This window comes from Jaculus jaculus, chromosome 8, assembly GCF_020740685.1.
Source record: "Jaculus jaculus isolate mJacJac1 chromosome 8, mJacJac1.mat.Y.cur, whole genome shotgun sequence".
In the NCBI taxonomy this organism is placed as follows: Eukaryota; Metazoa; Chordata; class Mammalia; order Rodentia; family Dipodidae; genus Jaculus; species Jaculus jaculus.
This window is the reverse complement of record NC_059109.1, coordinates 117,125,120-117,146,088: the sequence shown is the minus strand read 5'-3', so window position 1 is coordinate 117,146,088 and position 20,969 is coordinate 117,125,120. Positions and strand designations below refer to the sequence as shown.

The following is a 20,969-nucleotide window of genomic DNA, read 5'->3' as shown; positions in this document are numbered from 1 at the left end:
TGCAGTGCTCACTGCTTGAGAAGCGGAAAGGAAGCAAGCTTTCCAAACCTCTCCACATCACGTTAGGAAAGAGGTGAGAAGGACCTATGGGAAACACCCTGGCTATCTCAACAACAGATAAGGCCCGGCTAAGTCTTTTTTTTTTTGTTTTTGGTTTTTCGAGGTAGGGTCTCACTCTGGTCCAGGCTGACCTGGAATTAACTCTGTAGTCTCAGGGTGGCCTTGAACTCATGGTGATCCTCCTACCTCTGCCTCCCGAGTGCTAGGATTAAAGGCGTGTACCACGCCCAGCCCGGCTAAGTCTTTACATGAAACATACCAGGGCCCAAAACACCAAGTACTGAATAAGTTCTCAATCAGGTCTTTGTTCCTATTATTCTCTTTATTCCAAAGTAGATAATTACAGATTTCAACCTTTGAAAAGCAACATCTGGGTCATTTGGGATATTCACAGCATCTTGTGAGGCAGTATGCCAAAGAAACAGACAATCTGGGCTCACATGTATCTGCTTTATGTAGGAAAAATGGAAAAACAAGTATACCCACATTTCAACTTTTTCTTTTTAAATAACATGGTGTGTGTGTGTGTGTTTCCCTCATTCCTCTTTTCACAATGAATTGTTCTTGACTTCTTGTTTTCAACATTCATTTCAGTTTTCAGAGTTTCCATTCTTTTTCGGGAACTAATGTGCAGTTCTGGAAGAAAATGAGGAGAAACAAAATCATCGACAGTCTCAAGTTACCATCACAGCTCCTAACTGGGACAACAGAAAGACCAAGTTAACTCTTCTGCTAAAAGATTCTGTTCACAAAGGGATACTCTTGTATCTAATGGTTCTGGTTACATATGTTTCTTCTCATTTAACAAAAGGATGTGAGACAGCTGGTTCTGAAACCAATGATTACTTAACAATGAAATGCAGCTGATAACTAAGAAAGAAAGGGGCACTGAAAACATAGGGAGATGAGGTAATTCCAGGCACACCCCTCACGGCATGAGGCCAACAAGGACAAATTTCAACCAGAAGAATAGAGAGGCAAGTTTGGAAAATGCTAATCTTCAATCTCCCAGACTCCACACCTGCCTACCAACACATGGTCTGTGTAGCTTGCAAGATGACAGCCTGCGCCATATTCCTATCGAGGATACCACACTCTTGCCTGTAGCCAGACTCAGCACCTAAACTTAACAGAGAATGATTCCTGAAAATAGGACTTGGCTCACTGAAATATTAGTTAATTTAGAGACAGGGTCTTCATATATATATAGCCCAGGCTCAAAATTCACGATACTCCTCCTGCACTGCACCAGCCTCCAAAGCACTGGGATGCATCATCATGCTCAGTTCTCAGAAAAACTTAAAGAGGGTACAAACCCGTCTATCACCCCACCCCACCCCACCCCTTCCCCCAGACTCTAAGAAGAGATGGGAAAACTCAAGGAAATTGACATTCCATACAGACTAAGCAGGAGGTGACAGCAGAAGCGATTGGTCTGGCAGACAGGAGAGATGCCAGTACACTGTACCCTCAGCAGGCAGTGAGAGCTTGTGGTGAGGACTGGAGCAATCATGTCAGTCTTTCAGAATAGAACAGCAGGCTCCACACCAATTATTAGTTTCCAGGGGCATGCACAGGCATGGAGCAAGTCCTGGGGGCCAAAGCATGCACTCTTAACTCCTTGCCAGTGTGCAGAGGTTCATGGCAACACTGAATGTGTTTGGAAATGTCCATACAGAAAAGGATAGCATGAGTAAGAAATGAGACAGCAGTTGTAGAGGCCCATAAACTTAGACCTGGGTTGAAAAGTTACAATCTGATTATGTCTAATGAAACAAACATCTGCCACAGGTCAACAGCACACAGCCACCAGGCATAATCCTAGATACTGGGTACCAACTTCCACAAGCTCAAAATGATCAAACAATATGACTTGGGGTAGTAGGTGAGACAAATTACTTGAAAATCACACTCGGGCTGGAGAGATGGCTTAGCTGTTAAGTGCTCGCCTGTGAAGCCTAAGGACCCCAGTTCGAGGCTTGATTCTCCAGGACCCACATTAGCCAGATGCACAAGGAGGCACACACATCTGGAGTTCGTTTGCAGTGGCTGGAAGCCCTGGCGTGCCCATTCTCTCTCTCTCTAAGCCCTGGAGCGCCCATTCTCTCTCTCTCTCTCTCTCTGTCACTCTCAAATAAATAAAAATAAACAAAAAAATTTTTAAAAAATCACAGACTCAAAAAATCCAGAGCAAAACTGGGTGTGGTGGCACACGCCTTTAATCCCAGCATTTGGGAGGCAGAGAGATAGGAGGATCGCTATGAGTTTGAGGCCACCCTGAAACTACATAGCAAATTCCAGGTCAGCCTGAGCTAGAGTGAGACTCTACCTCAAAAAACAAAAACAAAACAAACAAAAAAATTCCAGAGTAAAAACTGAAATTCAACATGTGGCAGAAAGACAAGTCTCAGGGCAACCGTAACTGAGTGCAAATCAAATGGGAAAGCCAGGGCACAGGGGCAGAGAAAGACTGCTCACAAAACAGACACAGGGGACTTCTTAGAAGTGTGGAGTCAGTATATTTTGTTGAGGTGGTAGTTACACGATTAAACACTTTTTTATTTTTAATTTTTCCTTTTTTCTTTCTTCTCTCTCTTTCTTTCTGGAGATAGGACCTTGTGTAGTCCAGCCTGGCTTTAAACTCACTTCTGATCACCTCCCAAGTGCTGGGATTATAGACATGTGCCACAGTGTCTGCACAATATGCTTAAAAAAAAATTGGGGGGGGGGGCTGGAGAGATGGCTTAGCAGTTAAGCGGTTGCCTGTGAAGCGTAAGGACGCTGGTTTGAGGCTCGGTTCCCCAGGTCCCATGTTAGCCAGATGCACAAGGGGGCGCACGCGTCTGGAGTTTGTTTGCAGAGGCTGGAAGCCCTGGCGCGCCCGTTCTCTCTCCCTCCCTCTATCTGTCTTTCTCTCTGTGTCTGTCACTCTCAAATTTAAAAAAAAAAAAAAAAAAAATTAAAAAAAAATTTCTTTTAAGGGGTGGGAGATGGCTTAGCAGTTAGGACACTTGCCTGCAAAGCCAAAGGACCCAGGTTCGCTTCTCCAGGATCCACGTAGGCCAGATGCACAAGGGGCGTACGTGTCTGGAGTTTGTTGCAGTGCTAGAGGCCCTGGCGTGCCCGTTCTCTCTCATCTCTATCTGCCCCACTCTCTCTCAAATAATAAATCAAAATAAAGATTAGCGGGACATGGTGGCATATGCTTTTAATTCCAGCACTCAGGAGGACGAAGCAGGAGGATTGTCAAGAGTTCAAAGTCATTCTGAGACTGCACAGTGAATTCCTGGTCAGCCTGGGCTAGAGCAAGACCCTACCTCAAAAAACAAACATAAAAGATGAACAGAACTACACAATATAAAGGTAATTTACTATATGTAAATTACACCTCAATTAAACCTGGGGAGAGAAAAAAAATCAAACCTAGTGCAGTTTCTTTCCTGAGGATGAGGTGACCAGGGTTATGCTTACACGGCAGTGAGAAAGCTCTGAATCCTAGGCTTTGGTTGATCTCTCCGATTTTCAAAGGATTAAATGGCTTCGTTGTTTTGGCAGCGAAAACCATTTCCAAAGCAAGAGGTAAGGAAGGAGGACATGACCTGGAAACCCAAACCCTCCCTTGTTGAGGACTTACTTGTTGGCCTGGGGCAGAGGTCAGCTAACGGTGTCACACAGGCCATATCCAGCCCCACCAGTTTAGTTAAATATGGTATTAGAATATAGCCACACTCACTTGACTGCATGGTCTATGGCTTTCACAGGACAATGTTGGCTGAAGAAACTGAGTAATGACAGAGACCATCCAGCTTGCAAATCCCAAAATATCACTGGATTGTCCCAAAAACTTTTCGTGGACCCCTGGTATAAAGCAGCACTCTGTCCTTCCTTGCACCCATTCCCTAGAACCAGAACTGGGCTCTGGAAGAAGGAGTGACATGGGACAACCCTGTACCACACTCTGCACTCTAGACACCTGTATTCTGCTGTTGACCTTAATCTGTGATCAGCAGTTATTCGAATCTTACCAATTATAAGTTAAGTGTTATGGAAAGGTCTAGAAACAGTGATGAGGTGTGCCAGGATTTGCCACAGGATTATAAGTTAATGAATGCAAGTGGTTTGCATGGGGTCCCTCTTAAGAAGTCCCAAGCCGGCCTTGGCTTATCCTCAACTCTGCTCCCCTAAAAACAGACAGAGGCTGTTGCATACAAATCATACCCTATGGGAAAGTTACCCCAGCAGCTGGGCTAACTCAAGAAGCAATTGCCCTGGTTCAGTCACCTCATCCAGCAAGTTGTAAAAAGGCCTCACGTTTGCTTTGCCACAGGGAGCAGAGGGGAGGGTGAGTGGACTGAAACTGGGCAGGGCCACTAACATGCAAGGGAAAGAGGGCCTGCTTCTGGGGTGAGTCGCCCTTCATCTTTACCGTAGTGTCCTATATTTTGCCAATCTACTGCTCTGCTCTGCAGCGATCCTGCCAAAGGAAAGAGGGTTTGAGAATCAAGAAAGGACAGTGAGAAAGAAGCTGAGGACAGAAATGGCAAAACCCAACCAGAGCTTCCATTAGGCTCCCTCTTGTTCCCAGGGCAGCACTGGCTGCAAGTCCCGCGAAGAGTGGGGCTTTCCCCTTCAGTGAACACCATGGCACCTCTCCCTGGAAAGTGCACACAATTTAGGAGTCCAGTTTAGGAACTTCTGCTAAGACAGGCTCTACAGGAAATGGTTTCTAACCAGCTTTCCCCCTTGATTTTGGTGGTTTTGTGGACAACCTGGAGCCTCAGATTGGTTGCTGCGAGGAAACTGCTATGCTTTGGAAAAACAGCCAAGTCCCTGGCTTTTTCTCAATACAATGCCCAGCAGCCAAGTGAAGGCTGTTCAAGAGGCAGAAAGATGAAGCAGCCACTTCTGCTGGCATTAGCAGGAGCTCTGCTGGGACCCAGATTACTACGGGGAAGCCAAAGAGGACGTCCACGCAGAATCCCAGTGAGGCACTCCAGAGGTTCACAACAGAAACACAGGAGATGGCATCCCTACTTCTCCCACCCATTACTAGTCTTCCAGAGAACACCTCTTGAATTGGACAGACCTAACTGGCAGCCATGTTGGAGGGCATGCTAGCAGAAGTCCCAGTGGGGAGGAAGCAGGGAATGTCTGGAAATGATTTCTTCTAAAGGTGAAAGCAATTCTGACCTTTTCTTATTGGCCTTTGCGTTGTTGAAATCACCCAGATTCTAATAAAGTCAAATCAATGAGAAACACCTATGTGACATTTAAATTTGCCTCCAATTCTATTCTGAAAGTCAAGCTGCCATCGCCTCAAACATTTGTCTCTAAGGCTGCCTGGTTGCATTCATGGTGTGGGGGGGTATGGGCTCCTAGGCAAATGCTCCCTGTTGGGAGTCACTGCTGGTGAGCAGAACACAGACCTACAAATGGGAGGAAGAGTATTGGCACCATCAGGGGCTCCACAGGTGCCACTCTCGAGGCAGGGTGATAGAGAAGGATTTTTATCAGTGATCCTGAAGGATCAGAAATCCTTCAGAGAGGATTTTAGCAGTTGTCAGCAAGCTGACAACTTTGTACAATATATCTAACCTATTTCAGTGTATAGGGACACATCATTGTGGTTTTCATGCATCTATAGTCACTAGGACTCTGGGATTTAAAAGTTTTTACAGCTTCTGTAACAGGCTGGATTAAGGGATCATATCTGTCCCTAAAGATGGGAATCATGTTGCCACATACCCCAGTCTCAGAGTTAGGCTGGCATTGCTAAGGCAAACATCTCTTATTCCCAGTCTCACCTCTTGACTGCTTGCTGGGCCAGCATCCGATTGCCAGCCAGAAATGTCACACTGCCCAGGACGGCCAGGTACTTCAGGGTCTGGAACATGTTGAGCTGAGTCCAGTAGACATACATGAGCCCCAGCATTGCTACAAGAAGTGTCATGACATCCAATTAATGAAACAGTGACAATGTCATGGAGGAGAGGAGTGAGGAGCAGGGCTTACTGGGTCATGAAAAGGTCTCTATTTCTATACCAGCTTGTTTGTCCCTTTTAACTCAATGCCAGAAAACAGGTAACTCAGTATACTTGCCTTTCAGCCTGCTCTTCCAAGCAATCCAGAGGTAAATATCTGACTTCAGCTCCTTTATCCAACCCATAGTCCTGCTCACATTTTTTCTTAATTTTTATTTATTTATTACAGTCATGTGTGGAGGAGTGTGTGAGAATGGGCACGCCAGGGCTTCTAGCTACTGCAAATAAACTCCAGATGCATGTGCCACTATGTGCATCTAACTTACATGGGACCTAGAGAATTGAACCTGGTCCTTAGGCTTCACAGGCATGCGCCTTAACCACTAAACCATCTCTCCAGCTCCCACCCCCTGCAACCACTTTAAGGTAGGGTCTCACTGTAGCCCAGGCTGACCTGGAATTCACTATATAGTCTCAGGGTGGCCTCAATCTCATGGAGATCCTCTTACTTCTGCCTCCTGAGTGCTGGGATGCAACACCACGCCCAGCTTAACATTTTCTTTCTTTGCTTATTTAATGGAGAGCTGTTTTTGGGTTTTTTTTTGAGGAAATTTCTTATCTTTATTTTTTGTTTGTTTTCTTGACCCCTCCCCCCCAAGGTAGGGTCTTGCTCTAGTCCAGGCTGACCTAGAATTCACTATGTAGTCTCAGGGTGGGCTTGAGCTCAGCAATCCTAGTACCTCTGCCTCCTGAGTGCTGGGACTTAAAGGCATGCAGCACCACACCCAGCTCTGCATATTTTATTGAGAGAGAGAGAGAGAGAAAGGGCACGCCAGAGCCTCAAGTCACTGCAAATGAACTCCATATGCATCTGGCTTACATGATCCTGGGAATCAAACCTGGGTCCTTAGGCTTCCCAGGAAAGCGCCTTAACTGCTAAGCCATTTTCCAGCCCTTGTTTTTGTCTTTATCATATTTAGGATTACCCCCCCCCCAAACAGGGTCTCGCTCTAGCTCAGGCTGACCTGGAATTCACTCTGTAGTCTTGAACTCAGCGATCCTCCTACCTCTGCCTTCCAGGTATTGAGATTAAAGGTATGCACCACCACGCCTGGCAATATTTAGGATTTTTTTATTTTTCAAACTCTTCACATTTCCTTTTCATCAGAACCATAAAGACGATTTGCCACTATACCAGGAAGTGGGCAAAGAAGCCCAAAGGGGAAGACTCAGTGGGAAAGACTCAGAGCTGGGCACTGTAAGCTATGCATTCTGGACCATGTAGTTTCTCTGAGTCTCAATTCTCTCATGTGTCAAATGGATCATAGTTGCTACTCCATCATACCTATCCGGTTTGTATATTGAGAATCCAATGAGGAAACACATACAAAAAGCACACCATCAAAGAGGAGTCACAGCTCTGAACACATTGATATTCAGGATTTGCTCTCAGTCTGACCCAGAAGGGCTATCGCTCAAGTCCAGTAACTCAGCGGGAAAGAAAGGTCATCCTGACAGCTTTGCCCAGAAAGATGACAGATGAACTGCCATGGGGGTGTTTAGCCATTTTTGAGGTCATGGTCCACTATGGGAATCTAATCAAAGTTACAGACTTTCTCTTTCCCTAGAAAAACAGACAAGCATCTGTCAGGATTGTCAAGGGATTCATCTAGGGATCCCTCTGGAAGCCATGTAAATGGATGCGGAGATGACTCCCGAAGAGGCAAAGGGACAAGTCTGTGAGGTGGAAGGCCACACTGACCCCACAGTGTCATAGTCCCACAATGCTTAACTGTGAATTCACTGTCTCAAGGTGTCTAGGCTGGTGAGGTCCTAAGTTCTCAGAACAATGCAGGACAGCATGTCTGACTGAAGAAGGGACTGTTTTCTATTACTGTCCAGACAGAGCTGCTGGCAAATGTGAAGATCGATGCGGTGGGGAAACATAACCTTTGGAAACTGCATTAATGCTCTTCATCCAGGAAGATGGCTCAGTCTAAAGATACAATAAGTGAGTAATCTCTGGAAATGAACAGGGCTATTAAATGAGGGTAAATGGCCTGACAACGGCCTCCCAGTACAATGAGGCCCAATATAATGACAGCTGTTCTAAGCTGATGGGCCAAACAGGTTTATCATCGTATTAACTGTCCTAAAAGGCCAGAAGGAAGAGGGAAATGTTATGCTATTAAGTCATTATAGTTAATAGGTTGTGGGTCTACTTAACAGGGCTTTGAGTGGGCAGACAAAATGTCAGAGGAGGTTAAATGGAATTAGCAGCTTGGGGCACTTACCAGCATGTCCCAGGTGAAAGATAATAGTGCTAGGAGCAAAAGTGAAGTTGGAGACATTGGCACCAATCCGGATCCACTGAATGACAGGGAGAATAAATTAAGAAGGCATTAGAACTTGAAAGAGTGGCAACATACACCATGCCAACACTAATCCAACAAAAGCCCTACGGCTTAAAAGTTCAGGCATACTAGAAAGACAGGAAATTTTTCCAAGTGACAACTACCCTATTATAAGTCCTCAGGAAAAACTGTTCCCTTGTTTCTTTAGAAGGACATTGCAGCACATGCAATGTGCTTGGAAATGCAAACCTGAACATCGTTCTTAATGATGGCAAACTTCTATTATAACACAGATGAAGGCAGAGCTGAAAGGTCAAGAGGAAATAACCGACACTTCCATTAAGCTCTCTCAGAACTGGCACCATGAACCTGATGCTTCCATCGTGGACTCTGTACCTGTGGAAATTTTGATCACCTGAATTTTTGTGAAAATAGGGCTCACACCCCAGGGTCTGGTTTCTCAAAGCTTGTGGCATGCTTTCTAGATTTAGATTAACCAATACTCCTTTTGCAGTGGCTGGAGGCCCTTGTGTGCTCATTCTCTATCTGCTGCTCTTTCTCTCAAATAAACAACTAAATAAATAAGGATAAATTTTTTTTAAAGTAATGAACTTTTTTCTCAAATTTTTCTGAATGTTGAGGATATGTAACTGTTAGTTCTTTTAAAAGAATCAAAGAAAAGTCAGATGTGGTGGCGCACACCTTTAATCCCAGCACTCGGGAGGCAGTGGTAGGAGGATCATCATGAGTTCGAGACCATCCTGAAACTACATAGTGAGTTCCAGGTCAGCCCCAGCTAGTGTGAAACCCCACCTCGAAAAACCAAAAAAAAAAAAAAAAAAAGTCAATAAAAAATAATAACCAATCCACTGGTTATAGGATATATCTATCATCTGTATAACAAAGTATGAAAAGTAAGAATTTCCATTTTCTATACTCTCTAGAGTGTCTCCTTAAAGGTGAAGAGGTTTTCAATTTTTTTCCAGCCAGACGTGGCAGTGCACGCCTTTAATCCCAGCACTTGGGAGGCAGAAGTGGGAGGACTGCCGTGAGTTCAAGGCTACCCTGAGACTACATACTGAATCCCAGGTCAGTCTGAGCTAGAGTGAGACCCTACCTTGAAAAACTAAAATAAATTCTTTTCACAAAGATTATACTAAATATACAATTATATACCTTGACTCTGATGGCAGATCTCTCTTTGTGGTAACAACCTGCTTAGCACCCACTGTATGGGTGGACAAATTAGTGTTTGCTTTAAAAGGACCTTAGATTTGTTCCAGTTTTATGCTCCACACAGATCTGAAATGCACAGCCCACTCTCTATTCTTACAGCTCTCAACACTGGTCTTCTGTTTTCTTACACTCGATCTCATCTGAGCACTCCTCTGGAGGGTCCCAGTCTGCACTGTGTCACTGTTAGAGTCTAGTAGGAACTTTCTCATGCTCTCTTGTTAATGGATGTGTTTCTTTGGCAGCTCCCCCATAGTGAGGAATTTGGGTTATTCTAAAACTTTCTGACCATCAGTTCACAGCACAGCTGCTAGACTCACTGCTGTGCTAAGGCCTGAGCACAAAGACCCCTTTGGAATGGCTACATCGGCTGAACCTAGAGGCAGACACACTGTCCATGCTAATTATGGTGACTCACCAATGCAAAGAGCAGGAGCAAGGGTGAGAGGATGAGAGCTGTGAACGTATTGGATACCACCGTGGGGGGTCTCTTCTCAGGCTCGCGGAACAGGTGCTGTCAAGACAAGACACACCAGGAAGAATTCAAAATGTACCCTTTACGGCAGGGCTGCCATGTCAACAACAATCATAAAGAGGAAACACCGTCCAGTGACTAAAACCTTCTGCAACAATCAGCCATTTGGCCTTATGCCTCTCTTCTCAATGGGGCTTTTGATCTCAGGACGCTAGGCTGTTCCCAGCTCCTGGTCAGCTTTTCTAGTTCAGAGACTCACTGCCACTTGGAGGTTGGAGAACGCAGCTCATCAAGTTCATGTAGCTTGTGCTGAGGGTGCCCGGGCCTAGGGATAGCTTAGGTGACACACTCAAGCAGAACTTTAGACTTCACAATGTCACTGCCTTGCTACAGTTGATGAACTGACGGTAAACCATCTCCCTTTAAAACTGAACAGGGCAAGCCGGGCATGGTGGCACACGCCTTTAATCCCAGCATTTGGGAGGCAGAGGTAGGAGGATCGCCGTGAGTTCGAGGCCACTCTGAGAATACAGAATGAATTCCAGGTCAGCCAGGACTAGAGTGCAACCCTACCTCGAAAAACAAAACAATAACAACAACAAAAATAAAATAAAAAATAAATTGAACAGGGTCTCACTCTATCTGTAGATGGTTCCAACCCTACCTCTCCTCCTCTCTCCCAGCCACAGCTGTAAGGATACCTTGAATAAAATTTCTTCCTTACTTATTCTACTTGATATTCAGAGTGAAATCAGAAAGATAAGCAGTCCTCTGATATTTATTCAAATGTTCTCTTGAGCAAATGGACATGAATTCTCTGAGCTCAGCTCTACAGCAAGAACTAGCAGAAACAGCAATGAACTGGGAATCTATACATTACTGAGGCTCAAATTAATATGTATGGCCGTCAGAGTAGGAGCAACCCACTTTAACCACTCTCTGCCTCAGTTTCCAGCTGTAGAGTTGGGAGCCAGAAGAGCAATGACCTCTCTACTACATTTTGAAAAGACCGTGAGGACCAAATGAACTGCAATACACTTGTGCACCCAGACTTTTTAAACAAAAAGACTTCTTAGCCAGGCGTGGTGGTGCACACCTTTAATCCCAGCACTCGGGAGGCAGAGGTAGGAGGATTTCCATGAGTTCGAGGTAAGCCTGAGACTACATAGTAAATTCCAGGTCAGCCTGAGCTGGGCCTGTTTCTCCTCAAAGCTTAGTGAATAAGACATTTATTTGGAGTATACCTGAATTTCCTGTTTTGGGGTGAAAAGGTTCTGGGACAGGACAGTGGAAGGAGCTTCTTCTTCAGGGAACTTGATGACCACATCAGCCTGAAAAACAAGGGTAGTTCTTAGAGGCACAGGATGCAGAAGGGGGTGCAGATCCTCAGCTGGATGACTGTCCCTGACTTCCATACAGGACCATGCCTGAAAAGGCTTCCATCACTTCTGATCCATTAGCCGACACAATGGCGGCAGTAAAAATTTCAAGAACAAAACAAGTACCTTTTAGAGCAAGAGTTCCAATTTTCTACCAGTATGGAAGAGAAAGCCCCATAGAGCTGCTTAATACAAAAATCCCAGCTGGTACACTGGCTGCTACAATTGTAATCAGAAACTGCTTAGTATCCCTGGGAAGTGTGATTTAGTCATGTTAAAAGAGAGAGAGAGAGAGAGAGAGAGGGAGGGATAGAGAGAGAGAGAGAGAGAGAGAGAGAGAGAGAGAGGAAAACTCTCTTGCTCAGGGTTTAAAAAAAAAAAAACAAACAGAACCACTTTCCTCATTCCCTCTCACTGAGCACATGATGTTGAGCTTCTCTGTAGGGCTGTTCCCCAACATCCATCCCTTAGCCCCCAGATACTACTCAACCATCTGTTCCAAGGCCATGTCTTTCAAGAAGTTTTCTGTCATCAATAACAAGTGAGGTGCATGGGGAAGAGCATCTGTAAACCATAATATACTACACATATACTGGTCATATTTACTAGCATTTTGCACACCTAGAATTCACTATTACATGTTACCCTAAACTGTTACCAGAATTCCTATCTCATCCCCGCACCTTCTTGAAATAGATATACCACACCTCAAAGGCAAGGATCACATTTTTTCATCTCTGAAAGGTACTTTGCTATAACATGAAAACCCTCTTCTAGCATGTTAGCATATTATTTATAGAAATTCATGGGTTGCTAAACTTAAGGAGGACAAATTTACATTTCTTTTTATTTATTTACGGTTTTTAGAGGTAGGGTCTCACTCTAGCCCAGGCTGAACTGAAAGTTACTATGTACACTCAAGGTGGCCTCAAACTCATGGCAATCCTCCTACCTCTGCCTCCCAAGTTCTAGGATTAAAGGCATGTGCCACCATGCCCAGCCAAATTTACATTTCTTTCTTCTTCTTCTTTTTTTTTGGTTTTTCAAGGTAGGGATTCACTCTAGTTCAGGCCAACCTGGAATTTACTACGTAGACTCAGGGTGGCCTGGAACTCACAGTGATCCTCTTACCTCTGCTACCATGTCTGGCTCAAATTTAAAATTCTTTAATTCATTCAATCAATACTTACTAAGCACCTAAGTACTGTAAGCCATAGTGTATTACTGTTTGTAGAGAAAGATACAGAGCATCACCTCGCAGTGCTTATTTATGTCCTGCAGGCTACACAAGGCTAGAGAGAAGAGCCCTGGGCCCCTGAAAGATCTGTATGTGTCAAACAACGGCTCGGCACCCTTATTGGGCCAGGGTGCATTCAGGCACATACCACATTCCAGAGGATTGGGTTCTTCAATGTGGCATCTCCGATGATCAAGTAGAGTGTATAGGTACCAGAGGCAGAGTCAAACTCGATCTTTCTTTCAGAGGTGTCCAGTTCAAATCTATATACATTCTTGCTATCTGGCTCAGCAACAAATACCACTTCCTGGCCGGTCTTCTGGTTATGGAGTCGAACAAATGTCTAGCAGGAACAACAATACAACCTTTGCATGAGCATTTTAAACTTTAAAATTTTTAAACTCTACAGGCCCAACATTCAATCAGCCAGGCACAGAGCTAGGGCTGGGTTCTTGTGTCACCATGAGATCTCTGGATCAGCCAGCCCCTCCCCAGAGCAGGGAGGGAGCAAGCAGCCTTCCTGCCCTAGTTCCTAGTTCAGAGACAACTTTTTGCCTCTGAGTACAAGGTATAAGGAAAAGAAATTTAACTTAAGGTCGAGCCAGTCGCTGAAAACTTGGAGGCTGAATGCCCAGTTTGGGATGATTTAAGCTCTTTGCTACTGCTGCCATTTCTTCTTTTTGCCAGCCTTTGGCAACTTTGCTACCCAATTAACTTATCCACCAGAGGGTGAAAGGAAGGGAAATGAGGTGGAACTGGAAGAGGTTCATTTTCAATTTCCAAAAGCCTCCAGCTAAAGATTTAGTAGAGGAAGCCTGGGTGTTGATACCAAGGCAGAGTTCTAGGGCAGCAGTGAAGCCCAGAGTCAGAGAGAGCCTCAGCTCAAAACAGGACTGGCTGCATACTTTGTAGCTGGCAGGTTACTTAACCTCCTGCACCCTGACTTCTGCATGGGGTGTGTTCATGTTAAGACGGTAATAATGTATGTAAAGCCAAAATGCAGGCCTGGGATATACTAGCCAGTCAACAAACAGTAGTTAACAATATCCTCAGTACTTAGGCCGTTGGTGGCATAAGAAACTAAGGCTGGGGCTGGAGAGATGGCTTAGTGGTTAAGGCACTTGCCTACAAGGCAAAGGATCCCAGTTTGATTCTCCAGAACCCATGTAAGCCAGATGCACAAAGGGGTGCATGCATCTGGAGCTCGTTTGCAATGACTGGAGTCCCTGGTACACCCATTCTTTCTCTCTCTCAAATAAATAAAAGTATTTTTAAAAATTAAAAAAAAAAAAAAAAGAAACTAAGGTTGGGCTGGACAGATGGCTCAGTGTTTAAGGCGCATGCCTGCAAAGCCTAAAGACTCAGATTTGATTCCCCAGTACCTGTATAAAGCCAGATGCACAAAGTGGCACATTTGTCTGGAGTTTGTCTGCAGTGGCTGGAAGTCCTGGCATGCCCATTTTATTTGTCTCCTCTCTATCTTTCTCTGCTTGCAAATAAGTAAATAAATAAATGAAACTAAGGGTTTATGCCACAGTGTATTAGAATTGCAGCAAAACTTAATATATGCTTGGAGATTTTCTTTCAAAGATTAAAAAAATATTGTTAACTTTTATTTATTTATTTGAGAGCAACAGAGAGAGAGAGAGAGAATGTGCACACCAGGGCTTCCAGCTACTGCAAATGAACTCCAGATGCATGCATCCCCTTGTGCATCTGGCTTATGTGGGCACTGGGGAATTGAGCCTTGAACCGGGGTCTTTAGGCTTTACAGGCAAGTGCTTAACTGCTAAGCCATATTTCCAGCCCTCTTTCAAAGATTTTTTAAAAAATTTTCAAGCAGAGACAGATATAGAGAGGATAGGCACACCAGGGCCTCCAGCAGCTGCAAATGATCTCAGATGCACGTGCCACTTTGTACATCTGGCTTCATGTGGGTACTGGGGCATTTAACTCAGGTCTTTAGGCTTTGCAGGCAAGCACCTTAACCACCGAACCAGCTCTCCAGCCCCTCAAATGTTTTAAATCTATACAAAAATGTTTAAGTGTCATTTGTGGCTTTATACCTGAGCAACAAAGAGTAACCATCAAATTGTTTAGGGAAAGAAGCCCAGAGATGTGGCACATCTTGACTGGTGACATTGGGCAGGAATGTGATTCAGGAGTCCAGATGTCTCATCTTCCTCCTGTCATAGTTAAGTCCAAATGCCCTAACACTCATCTGTAAATTGCCATCTCTACCTGGGAGATTGTTTCAGAATGAATTTTGGAGGAGACAAGTGTCCCAACTGAAGTTCCATTTCTTCACACCTCTGTGACCGAGCCTTGATCCCCATTTAAGTTTGTGACTTCACTTTCTTCCCTGGTGTTACGTGAATGGTTAATGTCTTTCTGGGAGAGCACTGGGAAACACTGAGAGTTGAAGTGTTTAAAGAAAGGTCAGTTTCACAAAATGGCCTGTATATCCATGACCTCACAGTGCCTGACACTACCTACACAAGACCATCATAACAGGAGGAAAATATCATGACATCAAAATAAAGGAGAGACTGATTGAGAGGGGGAGGGGATAGGATGGAGAATGGAGTTTCAAAGGGGAAAGTGGGGGGAGGGAGGGCATTACCATGGATATTGTTTACAATCATGGAAGTTGTTAATATAAAGAAAAAAGAAAAAGAAAGGTCAGTTTGCTAGAGCTAAGGGTCCTGGCCCAAAGTTTGGGACTGCGGTCCTAAAGGAAGGGTATAACTCAGTGGTACAGCACTTTCCTAATAGGTGTGAGGCCCTGGGTTTGAGAACCAGTACCACAAAAAGAAAAGAGAAAAACAGCCCAGCATGGTGGTGCATGCCTTTAATCCCAGCACTTGGGAGGCAGAGAGGTAGGAGAAATTGCTGTGAGTTTGAGGCCACCCTGAGACAACACAGTGAATTCCAGGTCAGCCTGAGCTAGAGTGAGACCCTATCTCAAAAAAAAAAAAAAAAAAAAAAAAAAAAGTTTTGGGCCAGATGCACAAACTGGCCATATGTCTGGAATTCATCTGTACTGGGTAGAGGCCCTGGTACACCCATTCTCTCTCATAAAGAAACAAACAAATGGATTTTTTTTTTTTTTGGTTTTCAATGTAGGGTCTCACTCTAGTCCAAGATGACCTGGAATTCACTATGTAATCTCAGGCTGGCCTCAAACTCATGGCATCCTCCTACCTCTGCCTTCCAAGTGCTGGGATTAAAGGCGTGTGCAACCACGCCTGGTAAAATGAGTATTTATTTATTAGAGACAGAAACAGAGAGAGAGAGAGAGAGAGAGAGGGAGAGAGGGAGAGAGAGAGAGAATATGAATAGGTGCACCAGGGCCTCAAGCTAATATGTCAAAAAAAAAAAAATGGTTTGTGTCTTCTACCTAGGTTTTTCTTTTATTTCAAAGTGATTTTTTCTTTTAAATAAAAATTTAAGTTCTGTGCATGGTGGCACAAACTTTTAATCCCAGGCCAAGATAGGAGGCCAAGGTCACTGTAAGTTCAAGGATAGCCTGGGCCTACAAAATGATTTCTAGGTCAGCCTGGGCTAGAGTAAGAACTACCTCAAAAAAAAAAAAAAAAATCAATCAAAAAGCCTTTTTCTTCTTCTTTTTTTAAATTTTCATTTATTTATTTGAAGGTGAGAGAGAGAGAATGGGTGCACCAGGGCCTCTAGCCACTGCAAATAAACTCCAGACGTATGTGACACCTTGTGTATCTAGCTTACATGGGTCCTGGAGAATCGAACGTGGATCCATTGGCTTCACAGGCAAATGCTTTAACTGCTAAGCCATGTCTCCAGCCATCTTCTCTTTCTCTTCTCCCTTTGTCCCCCCGACCCCTCATGTGCCACCTTGTGTATCTGGCTTACATGGGTCCTGGAGAATCAAACCTAGGTCCTTTCACTTCACAGGCAAGCGCCTTAACTACTAAGCCATGTCTCTAATCTTTTCTCTTCTCCCTTCCTCCCTCCACCCCCTCCTAATTCATGGCAATCTTCCTACAGCTGCCTCCTGAGTGCTGGGATTAAAGGCATGTACCACCACACTTGGGTTTCATTTTTTAATCTAATCTAATTAATTTATTTATTTATTTATTCATAGTTTTCAAGGTAGGGTCTCATTCTAGCCCAAGCTGACCTGGAATTCACTATGTAGCCTCAGGGTGGCCTCGAACTCAAGGCGATCCTCCTACCTCTGCCTCCTGAGTGCTGGGATTAAAGGTGTGTGCCACCATGCCTGGCTCCTCATGTTTTTACTTTGATACAAGATCCAATGAGGTTGCCCATGCTGACCCTGAACTTGTTATCTTCCTGTCTCAGGCTCCTAAATACTGAGATTACAATCTTCTGTCTAGATGCTGCCCCCTCCTTCCCTCTCCAACCCCCCCCCCACCCATCTGATATACTCAATTTGCTTATTTTTCCTGGCTATCTGTCCCAGCAGCACGTCCTCTAGTTGGACTCCTGAGGGCAGTCACTAGGGTCTGTCTCTCACTGCTGTTTTCCAGCATCTGCCTAGAAGAGTATGGAATGGACAAACTCAGCCAGTCTTTACTGCAATTATAGGCCTGTGCTACTGTGCCCAGCTCAGCTCATTTTTTTCTTAAAGATGTGTGTATTCCACATGAAGGATCAGTCACTAGAAGGAAGGGAGAGGACCACATGGGAGAATCTGATGAACTGTCAGGAGGCAAAGTGAGGGTCTGAAAGCAGGAATGTGGTATGTCTCTTGTCTGTGAGAGACATTACAGCCCCGCTCTAGTGTGCATTTACACTGCAGGCTACAGAAGCAGTGGTGACTTCTTCCGTACCTGGTGAGGGGTGAGCTCAGCACCAGTGTTCACATCCACCAGCTGGAAGAACAAGGCGAAGTTCTGGTGGCTGTCTGCAATGAATGTGCCCTTGGCTTTGGCAGGATAGGTCACCCTGAAAGAGACATACAATCAGACTTCAGACGGCATCTATCTAAGACTAGGCTAAGAATATATCCTTCATTTTATTGTCTAATTTTCCCTCTCCTATTTTACCACTTCTGTGGTAGATAGACAGACAGACAGGTCTTTTGCCTGAGTATAAAGTGGATCAATAAAGCTAGGGCTAAGGAAGGTAAAGGCAAGTTTGATCAGGAAGTTTGGCCAGACCACAGAGCTATAATCCTAGCCTCAAGCCATGACTGAGAAGCAGAGAAAACTTCAGTAAGGGTCTGGAGGAAATTCTCTGTGCAAGGCCTATACCCCCAGGCTTTGACTTCATGGCTCATGTGTATGCTCTCAACTCAACCAACTGTGGAGCCCATGCTGTACTTCTGCAGGGCGTGAAGAGGCAGCACAAAGAAAAGAAGAGAACCTGGACCTTCTTTTTCATGCTGTATTTGACTTTCTACATATTGTTTCGATTTATTTTTTGCTCTGAAATGGGTTTTAAAAAGTCGTTTTCCCAAAAAGCAGACTTGATGGGAAAAACTGTTTTTTCCACAGCCATCTCCTAGGGCTTAAGCAAAGATGACCAGTGGATCAATAAGTCAAATGCAGAGCCACTCCTGGATTTGTTTAATATTCTGGGTTTATACTTACTCACAAATAAGACCAACTTCATCTCTACAGAGAGTTCATGTCTGCAAAGCACTCTTGTAAACATTATTTCAGTACATTCTCAAATAGTGCTTATCTTCATCACTGTGGCAGTAATCAAGTCAGAAACAGAAAGTCCAGCTCTACAAGACTTAAAAGGAGTGAGGATGGCTTCTAGAAATCTGGATTATATCCCCTGCCTTCAGAATTGCCTTGGGGTTCATCTGCTACCTTTTAGCCTCTGCAACTACTGCCTCTGCGGAAAGATAGGATCTGAAGGAAACCCAGAGATACAGATGAGTCTCCTCCCTGTGAAAGAAAACTAGGGGCGTGGAGGGGGGTGAGGGGCTGACAAATGGGCTCCATTAAGCATTCTGGCAAATTGATCAACTATTAATGGTTATCTAGAAGACTGGATTACGATTCTGAATCTGTGTTTGAGTTCAGCAGGCACAAGTGCTGTGACTCATTAGCAACACTTTTCACGGATATGGGAAGGACAATGGTGGCCGTGGTGCTAGTGCTAAGGCCCTAGGAGGCTTCCAACTGATTTCAAACCCACCAGGATCATAACTTAAACACTGGTAAAGACAAGCCCAAATCTACTCCGATGCCCAGCAGGATCCCAAGAGCAGTACCATTGGAAATACAGCCTCATGAATTTGGGGTGTGAGTGGGATCCCTCCTGACACAGAATGCTACTTGGAGACGCAATGCCTAGACATGCTCTCCTCAGCCCTGAGGCCTTGTATCTATGTGGCATCTCACCTACCGGGTGGTCTTGGGTGCAATGCTCTGATCCTTATCCACAGTGGAAAGGTCAACATTTGTGATGCCAACTTCAGTGGAAATCTTGACTTTGAGCTACAGCAAAACATAGAAGACAAATATCAAGTCAACAGGTGGATATACAACAAGATACCATGCCCATCCAAACTTTTTTTTTTTTTTTTGTGGTGGTGGGATAGAATTCAGAGCCTCTTACAGTGGTAGGCAAGCCTCTGCACTGAACCACACTCCTAGACCAGATTTTCTTCCCTTAAAGCTAGGTAAAGACAGGAAAAGAATCCTAGGACAGAAGTCTTCAAGTCACAGTAAAAGTGATCTGTCAGGCTATAGGTCCCATCTTGAGGGCTAAAGGTTGTTTCTTTCTGTTTCTTTTCTTCTTCTATTTATTTATTTGAGAGTGAGAAAGAGGCAGAGAAAGAGAGAGAGAGAATGGGCACACCATGGTCTCCAGCCACTAAAAATGAACACCAGACGCATGTACCCCCATGTGAATCTGGCTTATGTGGGTCCTGGAGAGGTGAATCTGGGTCCTTTGGCTTTGTAGGCAAAGGTCTTGACTACTAAGCCATATCTCCAGCCCCTGCTTTTTTTTTTTTTTTTTATTTTTTGAGGTATGGTCTCACTCTAGCTCAGGCTGACTTGGAATTTACTATGTAGTCTCAGGGTGGCCTTGAACTCTCAGTGATCCTCCTATCTCTGCCTCCTGAGTGCTGGGATTAAAGGCGTGTGCCAACACACCTGGCTTTTTTTTTTTTTTGAGGAAGGGTCTTATTTTCTAGCCCAGGCTGACCTGGAATTCACTATGTAGTCTCAGGCTAGCTTCAAACTCACAGCAATCCTACCTCTCTGCCTTCTGCATGCTAGGATTAAAGGTGTGAGCTTATTACTTCTTCCCTTCTCTGGCTTTGGTTGGCTAGTATGTATTTATTTATTTGAGAGCAACAAACAGAGAGAGAGACAGAGAAGGGAGAGAGAGATAGAGAGAGAGAGAACGAACGGGTCCATCGGGGCCTCCAGCCACTGCAAACAAACTCCAGACACATGCACCACCTTATGCATCTGGCTTACATGGGTACTGGGGAATCAAGCCTCAAACCAGGATCCTTAGGCTTCACAGGCAAGAGCTTAACTGCTAAGCCATATCTCCAGCCAAGGTAGGATCTTGCTCTAGCCTAGGCTGACCTGGAATTCACTATGTAGTCTCAGGTTGGCCTAACAGCAATCCTCCCACTTCTGCCTCCCAAATGGGGAAGGGACAAAAGCAGATTTTTTTTTTTTTTTGGATTTTCTATCTTGTTTTATTTATTTATTTGAGAGCGACAGGCAGAGAGAGAGAGAGAGAGAGAGGGAGAGAATGGGTGCACCAAGGCCTCCAGCCACTGCAAACAAACTCCAAATGCATGTGCCACCTTGTTAATCTGGCTTACGTGGGTCCTAGGGAATTGAGTCTCGAACTGGGGTCCTTAGGCTTCACAGGCAAGCACTTAACCACTAAGCCATCTCTCCAGCTCCCGTAGATATATATATTTTTTAACGTGTCCTTTAAGAGGTTAGATTTATTGAGTTTTTACTAAGTAAAAGGAGCTGATTTGTAGACTATCTCATCAAACTTCATAATAGTTCTGAAAGGTTGTGGTACTTAGTTGAGAAAATGAAACTAAAGGCTGGCTCCTTGCCTGCCCAGACTGGATAGCTAGTAAACAACAGATCCTGTGTTCGGGCTCAGGTACTCAAAAGCCGTAGTTTAGGCACCTTGTTCAGCTTCCTAACCAACACTTAAGTCTGTGCCAGGAAACAGTTTGGCCCATAAAGGCCCAAGACCAAGATGGGTATCCATACTGTTTACCAAAGAGTTCTCATGCTCCCTCTGCAC

At 44.6% G+C, this 20,969-nt stretch overlaps 1 protein-coding gene across 2 annotated transcripts in view; it reads right to left on the bottom strand.

Moving 5' to 3' along the window:
• Nucleotides 1-363: 363 nt before the first annotated feature.
• Rpn2 (ribophorin II) overlaps nucleotides 364-20,969 on the bottom strand; it is a 64,366-nt gene continuing 43,760 nt past the window's right edge. The window contains exons 10-18 of one of the 2 annotated variants that reach the window (XM_045156773.1): nucleotides 19,080-19,171; nucleotides 17,549-17,663; nucleotides 12,868-13,062; nucleotides 11,348-11,434; nucleotides 10,047-10,142; nucleotides 8,336-8,411; nucleotides 5,865-5,994; nucleotides 4,487-4,534; nucleotides 364-696 (exon numbers count right to left, since the gene is read on the bottom strand). In XM_045156773.1, the coding sequence (XP_045012708.1) occupies nucleotides 684-696; nucleotides 4,487-4,534; nucleotides 5,865-5,994; nucleotides 8,336-8,411; nucleotides 10,047-10,142; nucleotides 11,348-11,434; nucleotides 12,868-13,062; nucleotides 17,549-17,663; nucleotides 19,080-19,171 (852 nt within the window). In that variant the 3' untranslated portion in view covers nucleotides 364-683. The remainder of the gene's footprint in view (nucleotides 697-4,486; nucleotides 4,535-5,864; nucleotides 5,995-8,335; nucleotides 8,412-10,046; nucleotides 10,143-11,347; nucleotides 11,435-12,867; nucleotides 13,063-17,548; nucleotides 17,664-19,079; nucleotides 19,172-20,969) is intronic. The other variant, XM_004666669.2, reaches the window with a different exon arrangement.